Genomic DNA, 22,532 nt, shown 5'->3' on the forward strand with positions numbered 1-22,532 from the left:
AAAAAAATTAGCACAGTGGATAGAGCTCTGGGCCTGCAGTCAGCAAGACCTGAGTTCTAATTTGGCCTCAAACACTGTGTGACTCTGGGCAAGTCATTTCACCTCTGTTCACTTCAGTGTCATCATCTGTAAAACAGGGATGATAATAGCACCTATTCTGCAGAGTTGTTGTTAGGATTAAATGAGAAAATAACTGCAAAGTGTTTAGTATAGTGCCTGGCACATTTGTTATTGCTGTTGTTGTTGAGTTGTGTTTGCCTTTTTGTGACCCCATTTGGGGTTTTCTTGGCAAAGATACAAGAGTGGTTTACCACTTCCTTCTCCAGCTCATTTGACAGATAAGGAACCAAGGCAAACAGGGTTAAGTGACTTGTCCAGGGTCACACAGCTAGTAAGTGTCTGAGGACAAATTTTAAATCAGGAAAATGAGACTTCCTAACTTCAGGCTGGTCATTCATTTAGCTGCCCTCTTGGCAGACAGTTAACACTATGTAAATCCTCGTGGTTACTTGTAATTTGGTTCACTTTCTGTGTATACCAGTGTGTTCTAGTTCTAGTTCTGGGTTCCAGTTCTGACAGCCACTTTTGGGACCTTGGAGCTGTCATTGAACCTTTGTAATCCTTAGTTTTCTCATGTATTTAAAAAAATCACTTTCCTTCCTACTTTAAATAAGTTATTGTGGGAAGTCAAATGAAGTATAGTATATGGAAAGCACGTTGCAAAACATAAAATACTGTGCAGACATTAGGCAGTATGATTATCACTCCCATCTACATTGAGATAGTTCTGATGGTTAGGTTTTGTATCTTTACACTGGTGCCACCATAACTGTTATGTTGAAGGTGGTCATGACTATCTTGTGCTAATCTAGCCTCCTGCCCTTCAAAAGGAAGCCACTCCTGAACAAATTCACAAGGGAAGGACTGGACAAATTCTTACCATTTTTTAGACCAGCTTTTCAGGAGAAAGCCATTTTGCTTTAGTACTGAAACATTCATCACTATGCAGAACAGTGCTGTAAATATAACCTCAGATTTGGACTATTAATCTTCTAGGCCACCTACAGATTTACTAAATCCCAGCTCTAACATTTGTGTATAAAACTGCATCCATTTTTAAGAGACAATGCCCTTTTGCAGTCTTATTTTAAGACATGGCTTTACATATTTGGTAGTTGAATCACCATCAAGATTGATGTCTCTGCTTCCTACCCTCCAAGACAAATGAAACCATTTCATTCAACCTTGTCAATTCAACAAATATTAAGTAGTTACTTTGTACATACAGGAAGATAGTTTAGTCATTTGGGATATCAATATAAGAAAAACAGCATTGTGACAGGTGCATTGGTGGAAAATTAAACATCCCATGCCTTTAAGGAATTTTCATTCCCCTTGAAATGGAGCAGGGGTTGCCCTAAGGTCACATAGCCAAAATTCGATAAAAAAAAAAAAACAACTGATATTTATATGCTACTTTGCTTTTGCAAACCACTCCTAATGTGTTCTCACTTGATCTGTACAACCTTCTTGTGAAGTAGGTAATAATAATTGTAAATACCTATAATAATAGGTATTATTGCCTTCATAGTAGATAGGATGCCTACCATCATGCTTCTAGTAAGTCTTAGAGGCAAAATTAGAAACAAATTCAGTATTCAAATGAACTCCATGTTTAGCATGCTGCTTTTCAACATATACTTTGCTGCCTTTGTCTATCTGAGAGTGAATAAATTGCCCCTTAGCCTTTGATTTCCTAGGCCCACATCATTCTCCCTTTAGCCTTACTTCTCAAGGCATGTGTTCAAATTCATGAATCAATTTTTTCACAATCATATTAAATATATTTCCACATTAGTCATGTTGTGAATAGAAGAATCATAACAGAAAGGAAAAACCACGAGAAAGAAAAAAAAGAGAGAGAGAAAAAAATATGCTTCAATCTGTATTCAGACTCCATAGTTCTTTCTCTGGATGTGTATAGCATTTTCCATCATGAGTCTTTTGGAATTGTCTTAGATCATTGCATTGCTGAGAAGAGCTAAGTCTATCAAAGTTTATCATCGCACAATATTGCTGTTACTGTGTACAATGTTCTCCTGATTCTACTCACTTCACTCAGCATCAGTTCATGTAAGTCTTTTCAGGTTTTTCTGAAATCTACCTGCTCATCATTTCTTATAGAACAATAGTATTCTATTACATCCATATATCACAACTTGTTCAGCCATTCCTCAATTGATGGGCATTCCCTTAATTTCCAATTCTTTGTCACTACAAAAAGATCTGCTACAAATATTTTTGTACATGTGGGTCTTTTTTCCCTTTTTTAAAATTCATGAAGTCTTTTCCTTCACTGGAAAGGTTTTAAGAAAATATTATCTTAGTTAATTGTATTCTAATATTAAGAACCATTGCTTGACCCCAGGAACCCACTCTCTTCTCCACCCAGAGGCTCCTCTGTTCCACATTCATACATATGGTTGGACTTGGTTCAGTCCTCCGAGATTGGCCTCTGATTTGGGATTGGGGAGCTCAGTTCTCTTTCATTGTATTCTCCAACACCTTGGGGACACATTATTTAAAACTTAGGTTTTGGCTGATCTATAGAGCATTCCCCAGAAAGGGGAATCAATAAGGCATTAAATGTATGTTCAATAGGACATGCATTGTTTCCTCAGCTGTTAAGTGACACAGTGAATGGAGTGTTGGGCCTGGAAGCAAGAAGACCTCATCCGGCATCAGACACTTACTAGCTGTAAGACCCTGGGCAAGTCACTTCACCCTGTTTGCCTCCTTATCTGCAAAATAAGTTTCCTTATCTGCAAAATGAACTGGAGAAGGAAATAGCAAACCAATCCAGTATCTTTGCCAAGAAAACCCCAAATGGAGTCACAGAGAGTTGGGCACCACTAAAAATGACTAATCAACCACAAAACACAAAAGACTTGAAGGTGCAAATTGACAGTAAGACATTAAATAAACAGCATTGCTGATTTCTGTTATTGATACTTATACCCATCAAAGCATGTTGTAATTTGTGGGATTACTAATTAGGCATTTTGTATTTCACCTCTGGTCTCTAATATCTCCCTCAGAGTCCACATCTTCCAACAAGCATGACTAGGAACTTGGACTTCTCCTCTTGTCAGTGGTTCTTTTCTCTGATGAAGATATTTCCTATGCTTCCAATTTATAGCAGAAAATAGAATAAAGCAGAAATTTAAAAAAAAAAAGATAAAGTCCCAGAGACCCAGATTCATCTCTTTGAATTGGTCTCCAATGACTGCCGCCCACATTAACCTACTTCTCTGGTAACTCCTTTTCCATTAGTTCCTGTAGCTAAGCTTGGAATCAGGAAGACCTGAGTTTAAATCCAGCCTCAGATACTCACTAGCTATGCAACCCTAGCCAAGTCATTTAACCACTGTTTGCCTCAGTTTCTTCATCTGTAAAATAGGGATAATAATAGCGCCTGTTTCCAAGGGTTATTGTGAGGATCAAATGAGATAATAATTATGAAGTGCTAACACAGTGCCTGGCACATAATAGTTGATATAAATATGTTAGCTGTATAACTAGTACTTTATTGTGTTATCCACTGAATGTTAGAGTGGGAATTCAGTTCAGCAATTTAACAGACCCGTAACATATAAGGCACCATGCTAGGCAAAAGAAATTTACATTTTAATGAGAATGTAACATCAGTTTATCAACATTTATTAAGCACCTGGTATACCAGGTTTTAATGAGAATGTAGCATCAGTTAATCAACAAATATTTATTAAGCACCTGCTATATACCAGGTACTCTGTTAGGCATTGGAGATGTTGTTTGTCCCTTGTTTTCTAAGAGGAACACTGACATCATGGGATGATGTCTTGACTTGCGTCTGAATTGGATTTAAGTGAGGCAGAGTTACACAAAATTGTCAGCCTCACTATCTCTTCCTGAGTCATCAACATTCAGGGGCAACACAAAAGTCAGGATGACTGGTGATGACCTAGGATGCAGTGGATGGCCCCAGGCATCTTCAGTGTCTGATGCCCCACAGTGCTACTTCATGCATGGACATTGGAACAAATTGTTCTCTTCTGTCCATTCTGCCAGGGAGGTCTTCACATACTTGGGGTAGACGTCCCCCTAATTCACCAATGGGTTTGAGGCCTATCAGTTACCCCCAACCTGGTTCAGCTCATCTGCTGAGATAGTTTACCAGGGTGTGGCTGTTGCACATGCTACAGCCTAAGAGTTGGGTGAATCAGGTGGACACCAAAGTTGATGAACAGCCCTGAAAATGGTTGGACAAGCCCCCACACCAGAGATGCTAGACCTCCTGAACATCCCATACACAGTAGAGATAAAAATACAATGAATGAAACAATCCCTCTATACATGGAGATTACCTTCTAGTAGTAGGGTGGGAGGATATAGATAGGTAAGCATATAAAGAATAGGTTCATAGATTTAGAGCTGGACAGGACCTTAGATACTATTGAGTCCATTCCCTTTATTTTACATATGAAGAAAGTGAGGTCCGTAAAGGTTAAGTGACTTGCCTAAGGTAACAGCTAATTAAGTATCTGGGTGAGATTTGAGCTAAGATCTTCCTGACACTAAGATGATTGCTCTGTCTGCTATATACTATGCTGCATCTGTCAATAGAAATCAAAACTACATTGTTAATTACAGATTAGTTTGTGATAAAGGGCACTTGATTTGGGCAGATTGGGAAAAGCTTCGTGTAGATCAGGCCTGCATAACCACAGACCCACAGGCCACTTGCGGCATGCCAAAAGATTTTGGGTAGCCTGAAAACATCCTCTACAATTTTTTTGTGGGCACCTGAAATCCTTAGGTGTGCCCTGTGGGCCGCAGATTGTGCAGGCTTGATGTAGATAGTGGTACTTGAGTTGTGTCTAGAAGGAAGAGAGGGAACTCACTGAGGTCAAGTGAGGATGGAATGCATTCCAGACTTGGGAAATGGCCAGTGCAAGGACATAGATATGGTCGATGAAGTGCTGTGTGTGAGGATCAGATTTTGTGGCATCTCAGAGTTAAGAGAGAAGGGTGGGAATAGAAGTAATATACAGTGAGCTTGGAAAGATAACTGGGGCTAGACTGAGATTGCCTTTAAAAGCCATACCAAAAAGTGTGTATTTGATGCTAGAGCCTTTACTGAAGATGTATTATTATGTTCTGGGGAAAAGGAAATAGTTTAGCTCTTTTAATTTACACATAAGTAAACTGAAGCCCAAAGAGTTTCATTTGCCCAAGGTCAAATAGCCAGTTACTGACAAGGTCAGGATTTAGAATGCATGCTTTTAGCCTATTTTTTATTTGACAGCACCTACTATACAATTTAGCACAATTTATATTGTTTTAGCCTCTAATTGCTTCCCATAGGCATGTTACTTATCCTTATCATCATGTAAGTCATAAACTTGTGGGCAGAGACCGTGTCTTATGCCTCTTTTATTGCCCTTGAAGTGTTCGGTAATGGCTAGTACCCCACCAAAAAATTGCTAGTTAATTGATTGTTTCCTCTCTTGATTAAGGGTTCAGTGCTGTTGAAGTGAGACCACTGCTGAGTTTTTTTTTCAACCTGTGTATGTTTTGTTCATGCTTTTTGGAAAAATTAAACAGCAGGTTGTTTTTTTTACCCTTGAATACTTTTTTGCGTTTGTGTGTGTGTGTGTGTGTGTGTGTGTGTGTGTGTGTGTGTGTGTGTATTTTTTCTCCAAAGTATTCTATTCCATGTTTTCTGTTAATTCTCTGTTCATTAAAGACTTTTTTTTAATGTGATTTCATTGGTGTAGAGAGGAAACTAACTTAAATAATGCAGTCTATAGTAATCTGTAATTTATGGTCTTAGTTGACTAGGGCCACATAGCCAGAATGTGTCAGAGTTAGAGATGTCAACCTAGATCTTCCTGACTCCCAGCTGGACTTTATCCAATACGCCATACTGCCTATCTAATCATTAAATTAGATTGATAGTGATAACTTGCCTGGGATGCTGTGCTTAATCATGACTCTGTCAATTTCATTAGTATACCAGAGGGTGATGCTTTCAGTTAATGTGCAGAAAATACATTGAACTTAATAGAGAATTAAACTTATATTGTCCAAGGGATGGAGGACAGACAATTGATAAGGACAATGAGCAGGAATTTAAACTGTAGCTGGAATCTCTAGGCATTTTCTATGGCTGAGAGGTAAGTAGAGTTGGTGGGGTAACTTTGTTTCTTTGTTTCTCTCTCTCTCTCTCTCTCTCTCTCTCTCTTTTTTGTCTGCTACAGAAACGTCAGCTTGGGGGCAGGGAGTAGGGAATGGAGGTAGGAGAAGAAATATATCCAGAGGACAACTATCAACTTTGAGCTGAGGTTAGACAGCTTGTCTCTTATATTTAAGTCATAAAGAAAAGATTAACATCAAGATAAAGTGGTGTGATATAAACCAAAAGGAAATGCTCACATTTACTGTATAAGAATCTGGATTTCAGGAAATTCATCCTAATTCACAAATTAACCTTTGCAAAACTGATGATGTGTTTATATCATGTTTTACACAGGGTCATTATCATCCAAGGGCCTACCTAAAACCAAAGAGAAAAGTCATGGAGAGGGGTAAGTTACTCTTTACTTTTAGGTGGTGTTAAAGCTGCAAGTTATTTTAGGATTAGCCTACCCCCAGGCTGGATAATTCTGTTTTTAATGCCAAGTTCTTTTGTGGGAATTTTTTTTTTCCCTTCTGGTGTGTCACAAGGTTTGTACCTGAGTAGGTAAATTCAACCTCAGCCCAACCCAGGTATGTGAAGTAAATGACCTGGAGCAAACCACATGCAGCTAATAAAATAACTTCTGCCTATGGCCTCCCACAAGCAAGGGCAGAAATAAGCCTCCTTCCTCCTCTTTCATTTCTGTCCGCTTTAGAGAGCTACCATGCAGTCATTGATGAAGGGGGAGAGAGGAGTTCTAAATTAATCCTGGTCCTGATTGGTAACAACTCTCCCCCTCAGATTTTGCATAGTTAGTTTTATTTTTATCCTGGACCCAAAGAAAAAAAGAGACATTTGCTCATCTTGTATTGCAAAGCTAATGGCTAAGTATTCATCATCATAAAATAATAATAGCTCACATTTGTAGCACTTTAAAATTTGTTGTGTTTTACATACATTATTACACTTGAGTCTAACAACAACCTTGTGAGACAGGTGCTATTATTATGCCCATTTTATAGATGAGGAAACTAAGGTTCAGAGAGAGAAGTAACTTGCCAAGGGTCACACAGCTAGTGTCAGGGGTAACATTCCAACCCAGATCATAATAGTTCATGCCCAAATAGAAATATTCTTGTGCATATGCCTCTGTCAGGCCTATCTTTGTCTTCTCTGGAGGTGGTATGGCCAGCAGTGGGTCATTTAGGGTATACACAGTTTAGTGACTTTTGGGGTCTAGTTCTCTCTCTCTTTTTTTTAAAGACAATTGGGGTTAAGTGACTTGCCCAGGGTCACACAGCTAGTAAGTGTCAAGTGTTTGGTCTGAGGCCGGATTTGAACTCAGGTCCTCCTGACTTCAGGGCCAGTGCTGTATCCACTATGCCACCTAGCTGCCCCCTGGGGTCTACTTCTCAACTGCATTCCCAAATGTTTGGCCCACTTTATGGTGCCACCAACAGTGCATTAGTGGTCTATCTCAAATATGTGTTAGTTCTGTGATCCTGGATAAGTCACCTAATCTCTCTTGAGCCTTAGTTTTCCTCATCTGTAAAATGGGGATAATAGTGGCACCTACTTCATGGTGTGGTTTTGAATACTGAATGAGATAGTAAAATGCTTTCCAAACCTTAACACACTTTATTTACTTTATAAATATTAACTGTCCTTTTTGGCTGTCAGACCATTATCAGAGAAATTTGTTGTAAAAATTTTTAGACTAGACTAATTTGTATCAGACTATTTTGTTGTTTTCTAAATAGCTTTTCTCATGTAATGAGTCCTTACTCTAGTAGACAGTGGCTTTGGATTTATCAGACAGTGTGTCACTATCTTAGATTGTTTCTTGGTCTTGTTTACCTAATCTGTTCTACTAAACAATTTTGCCATGTTTTAATTAGTACTCAATAGTTTTGATGATTACTACTTTTTTTTTTTTTTTTGGCTAGGCAATGGGGTTAAGTAAGTTGCCCAGAGCCACACAGCTAGTAAGTGTTAAATGTCTGAGGCCAAATTTCACCTTGGGTCGGTGCTCTATCCACTGTGCCACACCCCTTGATGATTACTACTGTTGACACATGATACTTGCTTCTTTGGTTGATGAAAGTGATTACAGTTGTAAATTTTCCTCTTAGGACTTTTTTTGGTTACTTCCTAAAAGTTTCAGTTTGTTGTCTTATGGCTATATTTTTCTTCGATAAAACTCTTTATTCCTTCTATAATTTATTCTTTGTTTCATACTTTTTTAGGATTATGTTATTTAATATTCATTTGTGTTTGAATTCGTTCTTCAAATGTATCTTACTGAGCATAGTTTTTATTCTGTTCTGGTTAGTAAAGAATATGTTTAACATATATGCTTTTCTGTATTTGTTTATGAGTTCTTTCTACCCTAACGATATGGTTGGTTTTGTGGTAAAGCTGCCATACAAAAGTAAGAATTATGTGTATTCTTCATGATGCCCATTTAATAATTACCAAAGGTCTAATATACCTAACTTTTCCAAAATTCTATTCATTCTCTTTCTTGTTTATTTTTCTTTGATTTTTTGTTCCTGAAAGGGTATCATTTTTTTTTTCTGTTTGTTACTCCCTATAATTTAATGAACTTTTGCTTGTTTTATGTACGGTGCTATTTGGTATATATTCATATTTAACACTGATTTCTATTTTATTATCTATTGACTCAGTAAGTATATTGAAGTTTCCTCCTTATTTCTTTTAACTATGTTTTTATTGCCTTATCTGAGATCATGATGACCACCCCTACTTTTTAAAATTCATCTGAAATGTAAAAGATTCAACTCACTCCAACATTTCAACCCCATGTGAATCTTTATGTTTCAAGTGAATTTCTTGTAAGCAATAAGTGGTTGGATTCTGCTTTCTAATCTATACCGCTCACTACCTTCCTGTTTTATGGATAAGTTCATCCTGTTTACATTTGTGGCTCTGATTGATAGTTGTATTTTTCCCTTCCTGATAATCTCTTTTAGTTTTCCTTTCTTTGCTTTCCTTTCCTCCCTTTATAAAATAAAATAAGATGTTGAAAGAAAGGGAATAAAATTCACACTAGTAATCTATAATTAGAGTTGTCTGATCCTGTTCTTCTACCCTTTCTTTCCCGTCCCTCCTCCCCCATCAGTATTCTGTAGTTAAAAGTTTCTTTTGCTTTTGATGATTCCCTTCTCAGTTCTCCCTTTCCTCTGAAACTGCTTTCTCTGCATTCCTATTCTCCCATTGACTTGAATGAATTTTTTTTAACACCAAACTCGTGTGTATGTGTGTGTGTGTGTGTGTGTGTGTGTGTGTGTGTGTGTGTGTGTGTGGTGTTCAATCCTCCTTTGTTTGGGTCAGATAAAAGGGAGGTTCATGCTATGCTTGCTCTCTTTACAACATCCTCCATTTGTGCACACTCTCCTGCTTCTTGTATTTATTTTGCATATTCCTGTATGTGTACATGTTGTTTCCCCGATAGAAGCAAAGCTTTTGAGGGCAGGGACTGTTTCATTTTTGTCTTTGTATCCTTAGTAATACTGTGCTTGGCACATAGTAGCTGTTTAATACATGCATGTTGATTTGGTTGACATCTAGTAGCAAAGTAATACTAAAAGAGCTATGTCGTAGGACTTCTTTGACTAACAAGATTGCAGGAGTTTCTCTATTAGTCTGACTTCAAAACTTATTAAGTAATTTTAGGTTGTTGAATGAAACAAAGATGAGATTGAATTACTCTAAATTGTTTATTCTGTGAAAAACACTATTCTTTATCCTCTGGGAAGCTGCCAAGACGAATTCATTACTGTCTGTGCTCAAAACCCACATTTTCAGTGTTTGTTTCTTTGGGTAGTAGAAAGCAGATTAGTCTAATGTTAGGTTTCTTCCATTGGTGGGTGAGGTACACTCACTGGCAGAAGCTGTAGGAATTCTGATTTAGTCCTAGGAATCCCTGCACACAAAATTTTGGTGAAGCTGGGCCAGTTTTGCATGACCACCTTCTCTTTCAGCAGTAATGGTGGCATAGAAGTAAAAAGAATTACTGTTTGTAGACTAATGCTAAACATGGACTTAACTGTTGATATTCCACATGTGAGCTCCTCCTCCAGTGGCCAACAAGTATACATACTACTTAATCATGTAAATTTCAATGTTTTCACTCCAAATGAAATTACAAGGCACAGGTTGCCATGTGGAAGATTTGCTCACAGGTTCAAAGCAAATAAAGGAGCTGGGACAGGTGGTTTTATTGTGTTTAAAGGAAACCAGAAGCATTTCATGGGACATTTGGTTTCAAGAAATATGCTATAAAAATCATTCCATGTTTTTATGGTCATGTAAGAGATTGTAAATTAAGTCCATAAAAACCAACCAAAAGAGAATATATTGGAAGTGGAGTATCTGGAATTTCTCATCAGGCCATCATTGTGGCTCATGATCAGCCAGTGTCCCTCTACTCTTTGGGTCTCTGAAATCCATTTCACTGTATATTGAGCCTTTACTTATCTAGTAAATCATAGAATTATAGATTTAGACCTGGAAACAACCTTAGAGGTCAAATACTCCAAACCATACTTAAAGCCTTATCTCAACAAGTAGCTTCTGTCTTAAGACTTCCAGGCATGGGGAAGTCACTATTCCCTGAGGTACATCATATTCTAACAGTTATGTATGAAGTCAACGAGGGTATAATGACTTTCTTCTCCTGAGAAGAAACCTACACTACACTATTAAATTTTGTTTCAAGACCATATTGCTAGATCCAAGATGGCATGGTAGCAGGAAGCAAGACAGCTGAGTGTCTCCCCCAAGAAAACTCTTCTAAACATGTATAAGACTGAAATGTACCAGAGTGAATCCTGATGAGGAAAATCCAAGAAAAAGTCATAGGGAAGCAGAAAGGAAGGTCTGCTGACAGTGGGGATGATGTTTGTCCAGGAGTGTTTGACAAGCACTCCACTGAGTATCAGGGCAGCAGGAGGTTCCATACCCATACTGGGGTTCCATGTACGAACTGGTACCAACTGGCAGCTTTGTCAACCACTACTCAGTCCTAAGCCCCAGATGTAGGAACAGGCTACAGAAAGGGACCTGTGCCCAGTTGGGCATTCTGAACTAAGAAAATGCTGCAGGTTCTAGGCTGAGAGGAGGAATTTCAGCAGCAAGCAGTAGCGGTATGACTCTAACACCAGGAACAGAGCTGTGTTTAAGTTCCAGCTGCAGAGGAATAACCAGGGCAGTAATCCTAGACCAAAGGGAATCTTTCAGTTCTATCACTTAGAACTAGCCGTGCTTTCCAGCTATCTGATGGTGACTGTGTTAAGCAACAGTTGGTCTACCGTTGCTCAGAACCAAACGTAGGTCAGGAACTGGGAGATCTCAGACCTGAGGAGTAGTAATCATACTATGCCCTGGAACAGACTACTTTGGGAGCACTGAAAGTTTGTAGATCCCCAGCCTGAATGGTTCTTGAGATATTGGAATAACACAATACTCAGTACCCCCAAGGAAGCAACAAGACCAGCCCAAACCTTCCCTCCAGAAGTACATAGAGCCCAGGCCTAACATCAAACTTAGAATCAGAAAGTAGGTTGGAAGAATGAGGAAACAAACAAAAAAATAATCCCACCATAAAAAACTATTATGGTTTGTGCTTAAGATGACTTAGAATTACTCCAATATATCTACAAGTGTTACCTCAAAGGAAAACTCAACTAGAAGATGAAGCAAGAATTTTTTAAAAAAGAATGTAAAATGTTTTTATCAAATAAGAACTCTAGATAAAAAAAATAGAAAATAAATGAGAGCTATGGAAGAAAGAATTAAAAAGGTAATTAAAAGCTTGGCACAGTAGGTACCAAACCTTGCCCAGGCAGCAAATTCCCGGAAAACTTTAACAACCCAAATAGAAGCTAATGACTCCATGAATCAACAATAAATATTAAACAAAGTCAAAAGGTGAGGGGAAATGAAAAAAAATATAAAGTATCTCATAGCAAAACAACTAGCCTCAAAAACAGATTGAGAAGAAAAAATTTAAGAATCATTAAACTACCTGAATGCCATGACCAACAAGAGAACCTAGGCAGCATATTTCAAGAAATTTAAAAAAGAAAACTATCCAGATCTTTTCAAACCAGGGCAAAATAGAAATAAGAAGAATCCACTGGTCCCCTCCTGATAGAAACCCTAAAATAAAAATGTTTGGGAACATTGTAATCAAAATCCAAAGCCTCTAGGTAACAAAAAAACAAGAACAAGAACAAAAACAAAAGAAAACAAAAAGTTTTTCAAGCAGCCAAAAGAAAAATTCAGGTACAGAGGGAGCACAGTCAGAATCAAACATGATTTAGCTTCTACCATTGTAAAGAAATGGAGAGTTTGGAATACAATATTCCCAAAGACAAAGAATAACATCCAGCAAAAACTAAGTAAAATCCTGTTGGGGGGGGGGGAAGGACTTTTAATAACATAGAGAACTTCCAAGCATTCCTGATTTAAAAAAAAAAAGACCAGAGCTATGTAGAAAATTTTATTCAAACAGATGTTAAGAGAAACACAAAGAGGTGAACAGGAATCAAAAATGATATAAGATATTAATCATAACTAGCATTGATATATCACCTATTATATGCCAGGCACTGTGCTAAATGCTTTTAAAATATCTCATTTTATCTTCGAAATAACACTGGGAAGTAGGTGCTTTTATTATCCCCATTTTACAGTTGAAGAAACTGAGGCATACAGTTTAAGTGAATCTGATAAACTGCTTACATTCTAAAATGGGGAAATAATACACATCTCCCCTATGACCCCAATCATCATCAGAAGTCATTGAGGGAGTCTACTTAGACAAGGCTTGGGAATGGTTCCATTCTGTCTCATTTTTAAGAGAAGAATAGAAAGAGAATGGAAAAGGAATACAGGGGGGTGGGAGAGGAAAAAGAAAGTCAGAGGAAATTATTCCTCACAATCAGGATGCACAAATAGATCTTTATGCAAACAAAGAGGGGAGGATGGTGGGAGAAACAGATGACAATTGAATCTCACTCTCACCTGAACCGGGCAAAGAAGGGAAGAATATACCCACAGTTGGGTACAGAAATACATGTCACTCAACAGAGAAATAGGGGGAGTGGGGAGGAAAGGGAAAAGGGAATCAGAGAATTAGAGGGAGAGTAAATTCAGGAGAGATTAGTCCTAAGCAAAACAAACCCTAAGAAAATACAAAAATATTTATATGTCTTTTAGAGGAGGCAAATTATGGAAATATCCATAAATTCTTGAATCATTGGACAAGAAATGGTCTACAAATATGATGGAATGCTATTGTGCTGTAAGAAATTAAGGAAGTAAGGGACCATTTGGCAGCCCCCTTCCTGAGTAATTAGAACTCTATTCATAAAGATAATTAACACACCTGGAAAATGTCTGGACAAAATCCACTAAAGTTTCATGGCTTATAAAATGACAACTCCAGAAATATTTTAACATATTGGAAAGATCACCAGAATTAGAGCCAGAATATTGGGTTGTAAATTCCAGTCCTTGTGCCTGTGAGCAAATCCCTTTCACTCTCTGGATCTTAGTTTCCTAGTCCATAAAATGAGTCCTTTCCCTGCTCAAAATTCTGAACAAAGATAATAGCCATTGCATCCTCAAAACCTGCAGTTTGGAAGATGAGTTCAAATTTGGCCTTAGACACTTACTAGCAGATAACTTTGGGTAAGTCACTTAACCTCTGTTTGTCTTTGTTTCTTCAGTTGTAAAGTAGCTACTGTCTCTCTGGTCGGATTTGAACTTGCGTCTTCCTGACTCCAGGCCTAAAAGGGTTCTATCCACTGAAGCACATTCTATTCACAGGGTTCTGTCCTACATGCCTACTAATGGCACACTGGAGCCTACTTAAAGAGGGACTGAATAACCACGGAGTGAGTTATTCTTCCCCTTTCCCTTTTGCTAACAGCAAGATAAGGAAGGTATTAGTTACTAATTGTAATGTTGCCAAGGATGGCTAAGTAACTACCTTTTCATTTCTTCCCTGAGCAACTTAGGCATTCCAGAAGAAATGATAAAAGTTTAGTCTTCCCTGCAGAGTTATAGTATCCAGAAAACTATTTAGCTCTTCCTCAGAAAATATTCTGAAAATGACTTATACTGACACTGGAGTAGAATTTATTGTTTTTGTGTGATGGTTTTCTGTCCCAAGATGTCTTTGTCAAAGTGTACCACTCTTCATCTTCTTAGTCATATAGCTGCAGTATTCTTCTTTTTTTAGTCAGTAAAAGATTCCATTTTAAGTGAGCATGTATAAAATCAATTTTTCTGTAAAGCATCACCAAAAATTGTTGGAACAACTTGAAAAACAATTCATTAGTTAAATATTGGCATATTATGTAGCATTCCAGTGTACTAAAATGGTGAAAGCCTTCTTGTGCCAATGTCAAGGTCAAACTATTTTTAGAGTTAATTTTAACCCTAACTCTGGCAGGCTGTGGTTGAAAAATTCTAAATGCTTTTATGTTGAATTTGTTATGTAGCTTACATTTGTTGATTATTCAGTAAGCCTTTTTATTTATTTATTTTTTAAAGATGACAATTTTCCAGAATATCCAGCATGGTAAAGGAAACTTTTTTTTCTTTTCTTTTCTTTTCTTTCTTTCTTTCTTTCTTTCTTTCTTTCTTTCTTTCTTTCTTTCTTTCTTTCTTTCTTTCTTTCTTTTTTTTGGCGAGGCAGTCGGGTTAAGTGACTTGCCCATGGTCACACAGCTAGTAAGTATCATGTGTCTGAGGCCAGATTTGAATTCAGGTCCTCTTGACTCCAGGGCCAATGCTCTATCCACTATGCCACCTAGCTACCCCTAAAGGAAACTTTGAAATGCAGTTCAAGCCCATTGCTGACAATTGTTTGCCTTTTTTCAAAGATAAAAAACTTTCTCTGGTCATTTTTAATCCTCTGGTCATTGTTCAGTTGTTTCAGTTGTGTCTGACTCTTTGTGACTCCATTTGGGATTTTTTTGGCAAAGATACTGGAATGGATTTGCTATTTCCTGTTCCAGCTCATTTTACAGATGAGGAAACTGAGGCAAAGAGGTTAAGTGACTTGCCCAGGGTCACACAGCTAGTAAGTATCTGAGACCAAATTTAAACTCAGGTCTTCCTGATTCCAGGCATTCCAGTGCTTTATCCTATCCTGGATTTTCAGAAAGTTATGTCATAAGCTCTGGAAGGTTCCACCAGTCTCCAAGTCAACTCTCAGACTAATCTAAGGTCAACCCCACCAATGGGCTGGCCACTGGGTAATGAATTCTTTGACCATGGCAACCCATGAAAAGCAGCATGTTTGAGTGGATAGTATCCTGAATATGGTATCAGGAAGACCTGAAATTCCCTGAATTTTTTAAAAATTGTTTTTTTATCATCTCAGTTTCCCCTGTATCCCTTCTTCTCCCAGAAAGCCATCCCTTATAAAAAAATTTTTTTTTAAGATTAAAAAACCTTGCAAATGATACTATTTGTCCTTTTAACCTTTTTAAACTGAGGTGGACCCCTTTATCTCTGGAACAAATCAACTTGTGCATATATGCCATAATTGTTCATATCCCCAGTTTCAGGCCCCTGGAAGAATATTAGGCACTCTTTTTAAGTTCCATCCCCAGTGCCTTTTACCACCAAATAGTCCTAATAAAGTCAGTGTGATAGAGTTCCTAATGGCCTCCCAGATGTCTTTTAAAAATCCTAGGTCGTTCTTCCCTTCAGCGCAGTTCATAGACAATTCTGAAATTAGAATCTGGTGGGGACTGGGAGGAGGTGGCACAGACCTTCAGTAGCTTTTAGACCCTGAAGATCACTATTGCCCCCAATAAAGCAATTATTAAAATTCAACAAATGATATAATCAGCATTTATAATAGCTAATAGTAATAGCTAACACTTAATAGTCCTTACAATGTGCCAGGTTAAGTACTTTACAATTATTCTTTCATTTATCAACTTCAGAGCATGGTTCTTTTTTTTTTAACTCCTTCTTCTAATTATTTATTTTTAGCATTTCAAAAAATTTTTAGTTCCAAATTTTTTTTCCCTCTAGCCCTCCTTCCCCTAGATATTGAGAATGTAAGCAATGATATCAGTTATTCTTGTGAAATCAGGCAAAACATTTCCATATTAGCCATGTCACAAAAAAAGCAAAAAAGATAAAGTGAAAAAAGAATTATACTTCAGTTTGCACTCAGAATTCATCAGTTTTCTCTCTGGAGGTGGATAGTATTTTTCATCATGAGTCATTTGGAATTGTCTTGGATTGTTATATTGTTCATTGAGTAGCTGAGTCTTTTACAGTTGAGCATCATTACAACATTGCTGTTTTACTGTTACTGTGTGAAATGATCTCCTAGTTCTGCTTACTCTACTCTGCATCAATTCATACAGGTTTTTCTAAGTTTTTCTGAAATCACCCTGCTCATCATTTCACATAATATTTTCCTCCATTCTATTTTCTTCTGTTTATCCTTCTCTTTTTTTTATCCTGTCCCTCCTCAAGAAGTCTGTTTTGCTTCTGACAACTGCCTCCTTTAATCCACTCTCCCTTTTATAACTCCCGCCCCCTTTTCTTTCTACTTCCTACCTTTCCCTCCTACTTTCCTGTTGAGTAGGACAGATTTCTATACCCAGATGAGTGTGTGTATTTTTTTCTTCCTTCTGTGAACCAATTCTTATGAGAGTGAGGTTCAAACATTGCCCTCCACTCCTCATTTTCCCCTCCACTGTAAAAGCTCTTCCTTATGTGTCTGTTTTTTTGAGATCATCCCAACATAATCAACTACACCCACATCCTCTGTCTATGTAGACTTCATCTTACTACCCTAATAATTATAAAATATAAATAAAGTTCTTAGGAGTTATTTGTATCATCTTCTCCTATGGGAATGTAAACATAAGTCCCTTATGATGTCTTGTTCATGTTTATTTTTTATACTTCTCTTGAATCTTGTGTTTGAATGTCACTCCGGTCTTTTCATTGGAAATGATTTAAAGTCCTCTATTTCACTGAATATCCATTTTCTCTCTGCACCCTTCTTGTGCACTGGTGGAAGCTTGGAGGCTACCTGACTTACCTTTCTCAGCATCTTCCTTCTTCAACTGAGACCCTTGAGAAAGGATTATTCTTCTTTGCAATGTAGTTAATAGCAGAGCTAGAATTAAAGAAAAGGTAAAATACATATATAAGAGTTTAAAATGGAGAAAATAGAAATTATTTTTGTATTTCCATCTGATTTTGAAATGGATGCTAGTAGCTGCATTCAACTGTGTTTTATTGATTATTTCTCTAACCACCAAATATGAGCTACATCAAACTAAATTAAATCTATAACTGGTATTATTTATTGCCACTTTGCAAATGGGGAAGGAGTGGAAAGCAGACAGCTAGGTGGACAGACTGCTGAGCCTGGAGTTAGGAAGACCTGAAATGTGATCTTGGGTAAGTCAGTTCTCCCTGGTCCTCTTTTGCCTCTTCTGTTAAATGAAAAGATTGGATTAAGTGGTCTCTAGGAGTCCCTTCTACCACTAAAATTTCATGGTTATCAAATCTTTAAATTCTGCATGACCTTTTTTCTGAACCATTATTGCTTTTAATCTTTTACCCATATTTGGACCCATAACCTTTCCCTTTACATCTCTTTCTCTCCCTCCCTTTACACATAAAGGAAGGACATAGAGATGATTTGAACTTCTTGTCCTCTGTCTGTGGAGACAGCTCACGCTAAACCATTTGTTCCATGCTCTGACTTTTAGGCACTTTCCTTTCCTCTGGGGAAACAAAGCTAAACCAGTGCTGCCTTGATTGTCCTGGGTATGGCTCATTTGGCATTTATACTCTTGACCTATGTAATATGGAGTAACCTCTGATCTACAGACACCACTGAGAAATACTACAAGCATGGATTTCTTCATAAACTCTCTGCTCATTTGTGAAGATAAATGGAAGCAATATTTCTGCCCATAAAGCAATATTCAGCTTAAATTTTGGCAAATGTCCTGCTTCTTACAAAGTAGCATGAGTAACTTCTTCTGAGCCTCCTGTCCTTCTGGTATAAGAGATCCCAAAAAAACCCTGTATGTTTCTCTTTCATTTCTTTTTCTAGATTTCACTGTGAAAAGAGATAAAAATGAAACAATTTTTCCTTTCTTTAAAGAGCTTTTTAGGTTTTTGGTAAAGTCAAGTCAAGCATTTGTCAGTGCCAAGCTTGTGATAAGTTCTGAGGACAAAAAAGGGAAAGAGAAACTAGGAGGAGGGAGAGAATTTCAGTCCATAGTAACAGCCAGTCAGTGAAAATGTATAGGTTTGGAAGGTAGAGTGAATGAACAGCAGCAAAGAGGCCAGAGCTGCGGGTTCAGAGAACTTGGAGAGGAGTGAGGCATGAGAAGACAAGAAGGAGAGGAAGAGGCCAGGTTATGAAGGGCTTTGAAAGCCAGCCAGAGGATTTTCTGTTTGATCCTGGAGATAATAAGGACTGAGCATGACACGATCAGGCTTGTGCTTTAGGAAGATCACTTCTGTTACGGAAAACAATATGTGGAGTTCAGAGAGAGTGAGGAGAGGAGAGGAAGAAGATTTTAAAGAATCAGTATCCTCATTATAATACAATAGCAGCACTTATTAAACCCCTCAATGGTAGATGCTGGGAGTGATACAGAAATATATAAGATGCATTCTCTACCCTAAAGGAGCTCCTAGCCTGGTTGGGGAGGTGGGTCATACAGATAAAAGAATATAACATCACTCTGTTTGTGCTCAGTAAGTGGCATAGATAGAAATAGGAAATGCTGGAGGAGTTCTGAGGAGAGGGCTGGCTGCATTAGGGTATGTTGGGGATCTCTTGGGAAGGGAAAATAGGAGATGCTCAGGTGATGCAGTGGATAGAGCACTGGACTGAGAGTAAGGAAGACCTGTTGAAGGGCAGCACTATTCTACATTTTTTTTAAACTAACTCACTTTTTTTTTAAATCTTAAGCTAGCAACTTTTTCCTACGCCTCTGGTTCCTTACATATGAAATAAGAGGATTAGACTAGATGATCTCTAATGTTACTTCCATCAGTGTCATTTCTGTTTTTTTTCTAACAAGTCTAGTTTTTAATGGACTTTACAAATGAACCAATAACATCAGGTTGGTAACAATGAACATTTTTTTGTTGTGACCCCACAACAAAGTTAACCTTAAAGAAAATTTTAAAGTACTGTCAGTTGTATTTTCCCTTTTTATTCAGGCTTCAGTAAAACAGGCTTTTGGGCCCTAGATTTTGCTAATTTGCATGTCTTTAGTAGCTCATGGAACACAAACATTTATCAGAAAGTCAATATTTAGGGTAAGGATGCACAGTTTATGGACTCTCTGGTAATTATACCTCTTTGATTTATCATTAAACAATTGTTCGAGACCACATCAAAACTTAAAACCATGGCGTCTTGTTCTGTATTTCCTAGGACAGAACAAACCTTTAAACCCATGAGTCCTAGAAGGTGATTATCATGTAATGTAGTACCTAATTTTATTTGGCAGTTCCCTGGTTTATAACTCATATATAGCGACAACTTACATACAAATTTATAGGCAATTAATTATTTCATTTTCCTTGTCTCCATTAAAGCCCTGCCCTTTATTTGTTTATTGTGGAAGCATATTCATGCTCTGTAGTTAAGATGATGTCAACAATTCATTGTAAACCCTTATCTTCAGAATTTAAAACTGTAATACAAATCTATTTGATGTTGACAACTGCCATCATTTTTTCCTTAGCAGGATTTTCCCTCTAGAAAAATTGCCTGCCTGCTTTCATGACAGGCAATTTTTTTTAAGCTGCTGTGATTCCTGGTGTGTGTGTGTGTTTATTTTAACAGTAAGTATTCACATATAAAATTAATTCCATATACATTTTGCCTATTGAAGACAGAAACATTTTCTAGATTCTTCAGGATAATAAAAATGGAAGACAATTATTGTTGTTGTTCAGTTGTTTCAGACTCTTCATGACCCCATTGCAGTTTTCTTGACAAAGATACTGGAGTGTTTTGTCATTTCCTTCTCCAGTTTGTTTTACAGATGATAAAACTGAGGCAAACAGGGTTAAGTGACTTGGCCAGGGTCACACAGCTAGTAAGTGTTGTGTGTCTGAGGCCGAATTTGAACTCAGGTCCTCCTGAATCCAGGGCCAATCCTCTATCCACTTCACCACCTAGCTGCCCTGAAGGTCAGATTTGAACTCAAGAAGATAAGTCTTCCTGACTCAGCCCAGTGCTTTTATCTACTGCCCCACACAGTTGTCCTATTTTATCCTTATGATTGCTCTGTAAGGTAGGTTGTTATCCACAATTGACAGATGAAGAAACTGAGGCAAACAGAGGCTAAGTGACTTGCCCAGGGTCTTATAGTACTAGTGTTGTTTGGGGCCATATTTGAACTCAGGTTTTCCTAAGTCAGGATCTAATACTCTTTTTAAAACAAAAAAATTAGTGGGAGGCAGAGCCAAGATGGCAGAGTAAAAGCAGTGACTTGCTTGAGCTCTCTCCCAAACCCCTCCAAATACCTGTAATAAATGGCTGTAAACAAATTCTAAAACAGCAGAACCCACAAAAAGACAGAGCAAAACAAACTTCTATCCCAAGACAACCTAGATGGTTGATCGGAAAGGTATATCGTGCCAAAGAGGGAGAGGAGTGCAGTTTGGCGTGGCCTGGAGCAGGCCTCAGAGGACTGAATCGTGGGCAGCTGTGGTGATTTCCAGACTTCTCAACCCACGGACGCCAAAGACAACTTAGAAGATCAGTAGGAAAAGTCTGTGTCTGCAGTGGTAAGAGAGAAGCCCCTTCTTGGCCCCAGCCCCAGCCCCAGCCCCGAAGTGAGGCCCTGGGGAAGTAGGCTGCCTCCTGAGTTTCTGGCCTACAGACTGAGGGGAATCAAGTGGCTGACCAGAGGGGGATTGCAGGGATCTCTCTGCTGGTGCAGGATTTTCTTGCTTTGCCTATGCTTAGATCTGGGTCATGGTTCTGGGTGGTGGTCCTGGGGCAAGGAGTGCTGGCGTGGTAGAGATGTAGTGGCTGTGGTGAGAGAATCCTCCTCACAGTTCCAAGACAGAAAAGAGTGCTTGTGGTCACTCACAGACCAGAGCACAAGCCAGGAAAGGAGTAAATACCTCACCCTTGATCATAGTACCTTGGAAGAACTGAAAATTTTCAGGTCCCTAGAAGTATCTCTGAAAACAGCTGCACAAAACCCCCAGTGTGGAGTACATTCTCCACACTGGAAGCAGACTCTTACCTTAACAAAGGTTTATAACTCAAGTAATTGGCTGGGATCAAGAGCAAACCTCGAAAAAAGAGTCAGACCATAGAATCTATTTTTGGTAACAAAGAAGATCAAATCATACAACCAGAAGAAGACAACAAAGTCAAAGCTCCTGAATCCAAAGCCTCCAAGAAAAATATGAATCAGTCCCAGGCCTTGGAAGAGCTCAGAAGGGATTTTAAGAAGCAAGTAAGAGAAGTAGAGGGAAAACTGGGAAGAGAAATGAGAGTGATGCAAGAAAATCATGAAAAACAAGTCAACAGCTTGCCAAAGGAGACCCAAAAAAATGCTGAAGAAAATAACACCTTAAAAAATAACCTAACCCAAATGGCAAAAGAGGTCCAAAAAGCCAATGAGGAGAAGAATGCTCTAAAAGGTAAGATTGGCCAAATGGAAAAGGAAGTCCAAAAGATTACTGAAGAAAATATTCCTTAAAAATTAGAATAGAGCAATTGGAAGCTAGTGACTTTATGAGGAATCAAGACACTGTAAAACAAATTCGAAAGAATGAAAAATTAGAAAACAATGTGAAATATCTCATTGGAAAAACAACTGACCTGTAAAATAGGTCCAGGAGAGAGAATTTAAAAATTATTGGACTATCTGAAAGCGATGATCAAAAAAAGAGCTTAGACATCATCTTTCAAGAAATTATCAAGGAAAATTGCCCTGATATTTTAGAACCAGAGGGCAAAATACAAATGGAAAGAATCCACTGATCTCCTCCTAAAAGAGATCCCCAAAGGAAAACTCCTAGGTATATAGTAGCCAAATTTCAGAGTTCCCAGGTCAAGGAGAAAATATTGCAAGCAGCCAAAAAGAAATAATTCAAGTATTGTGGAAACACAATCAGGATAACACAGGATTTAGCAGCTTCTACATTAAGGGACCACAGGGATTGGAATATAATATTCTGGGAGGGCAAATGAGATAGGATTACAACCAAGAATCACCTACCCAGCAAAACTGAGCAT

General features: G+C 38.0%; 1 protein-coding gene across 1 annotated transcript in view; it reads left to right on the forward strand.

Moving 5' to 3' along the window:
- Positions 1 to 22,532, forward strand: part of PRRG1 (proline rich and Gla domain 1) — a 115,396-nt gene that overhangs the window by 28,515 nt on the left and 64,349 nt on the right. The window contains exon 2 of the mRNA XM_027875639.1: positions 6,575 to 6,629. Coding sequence (XP_027731440.1) covers positions 6,575 to 6,629 — 55 coding nt within the window. The remainder of the gene's footprint in view (positions 1 to 6,574; positions 6,630 to 22,532) is intronic.

The sequence above is a fragment of the Vombatus ursinus genome, unplaced genomic scaffold (genome assembly GCF_900497805.2).
Source record: "Vombatus ursinus unplaced genomic scaffold, bare-nosed wombat genome assembly UNPS02014809.1, whole genome shotgun sequence".
NCBI classification, from domain to species: domain Eukaryota; kingdom Metazoa; phylum Chordata; class Mammalia; order Diprotodontia; family Vombatidae; genus Vombatus; species Vombatus ursinus.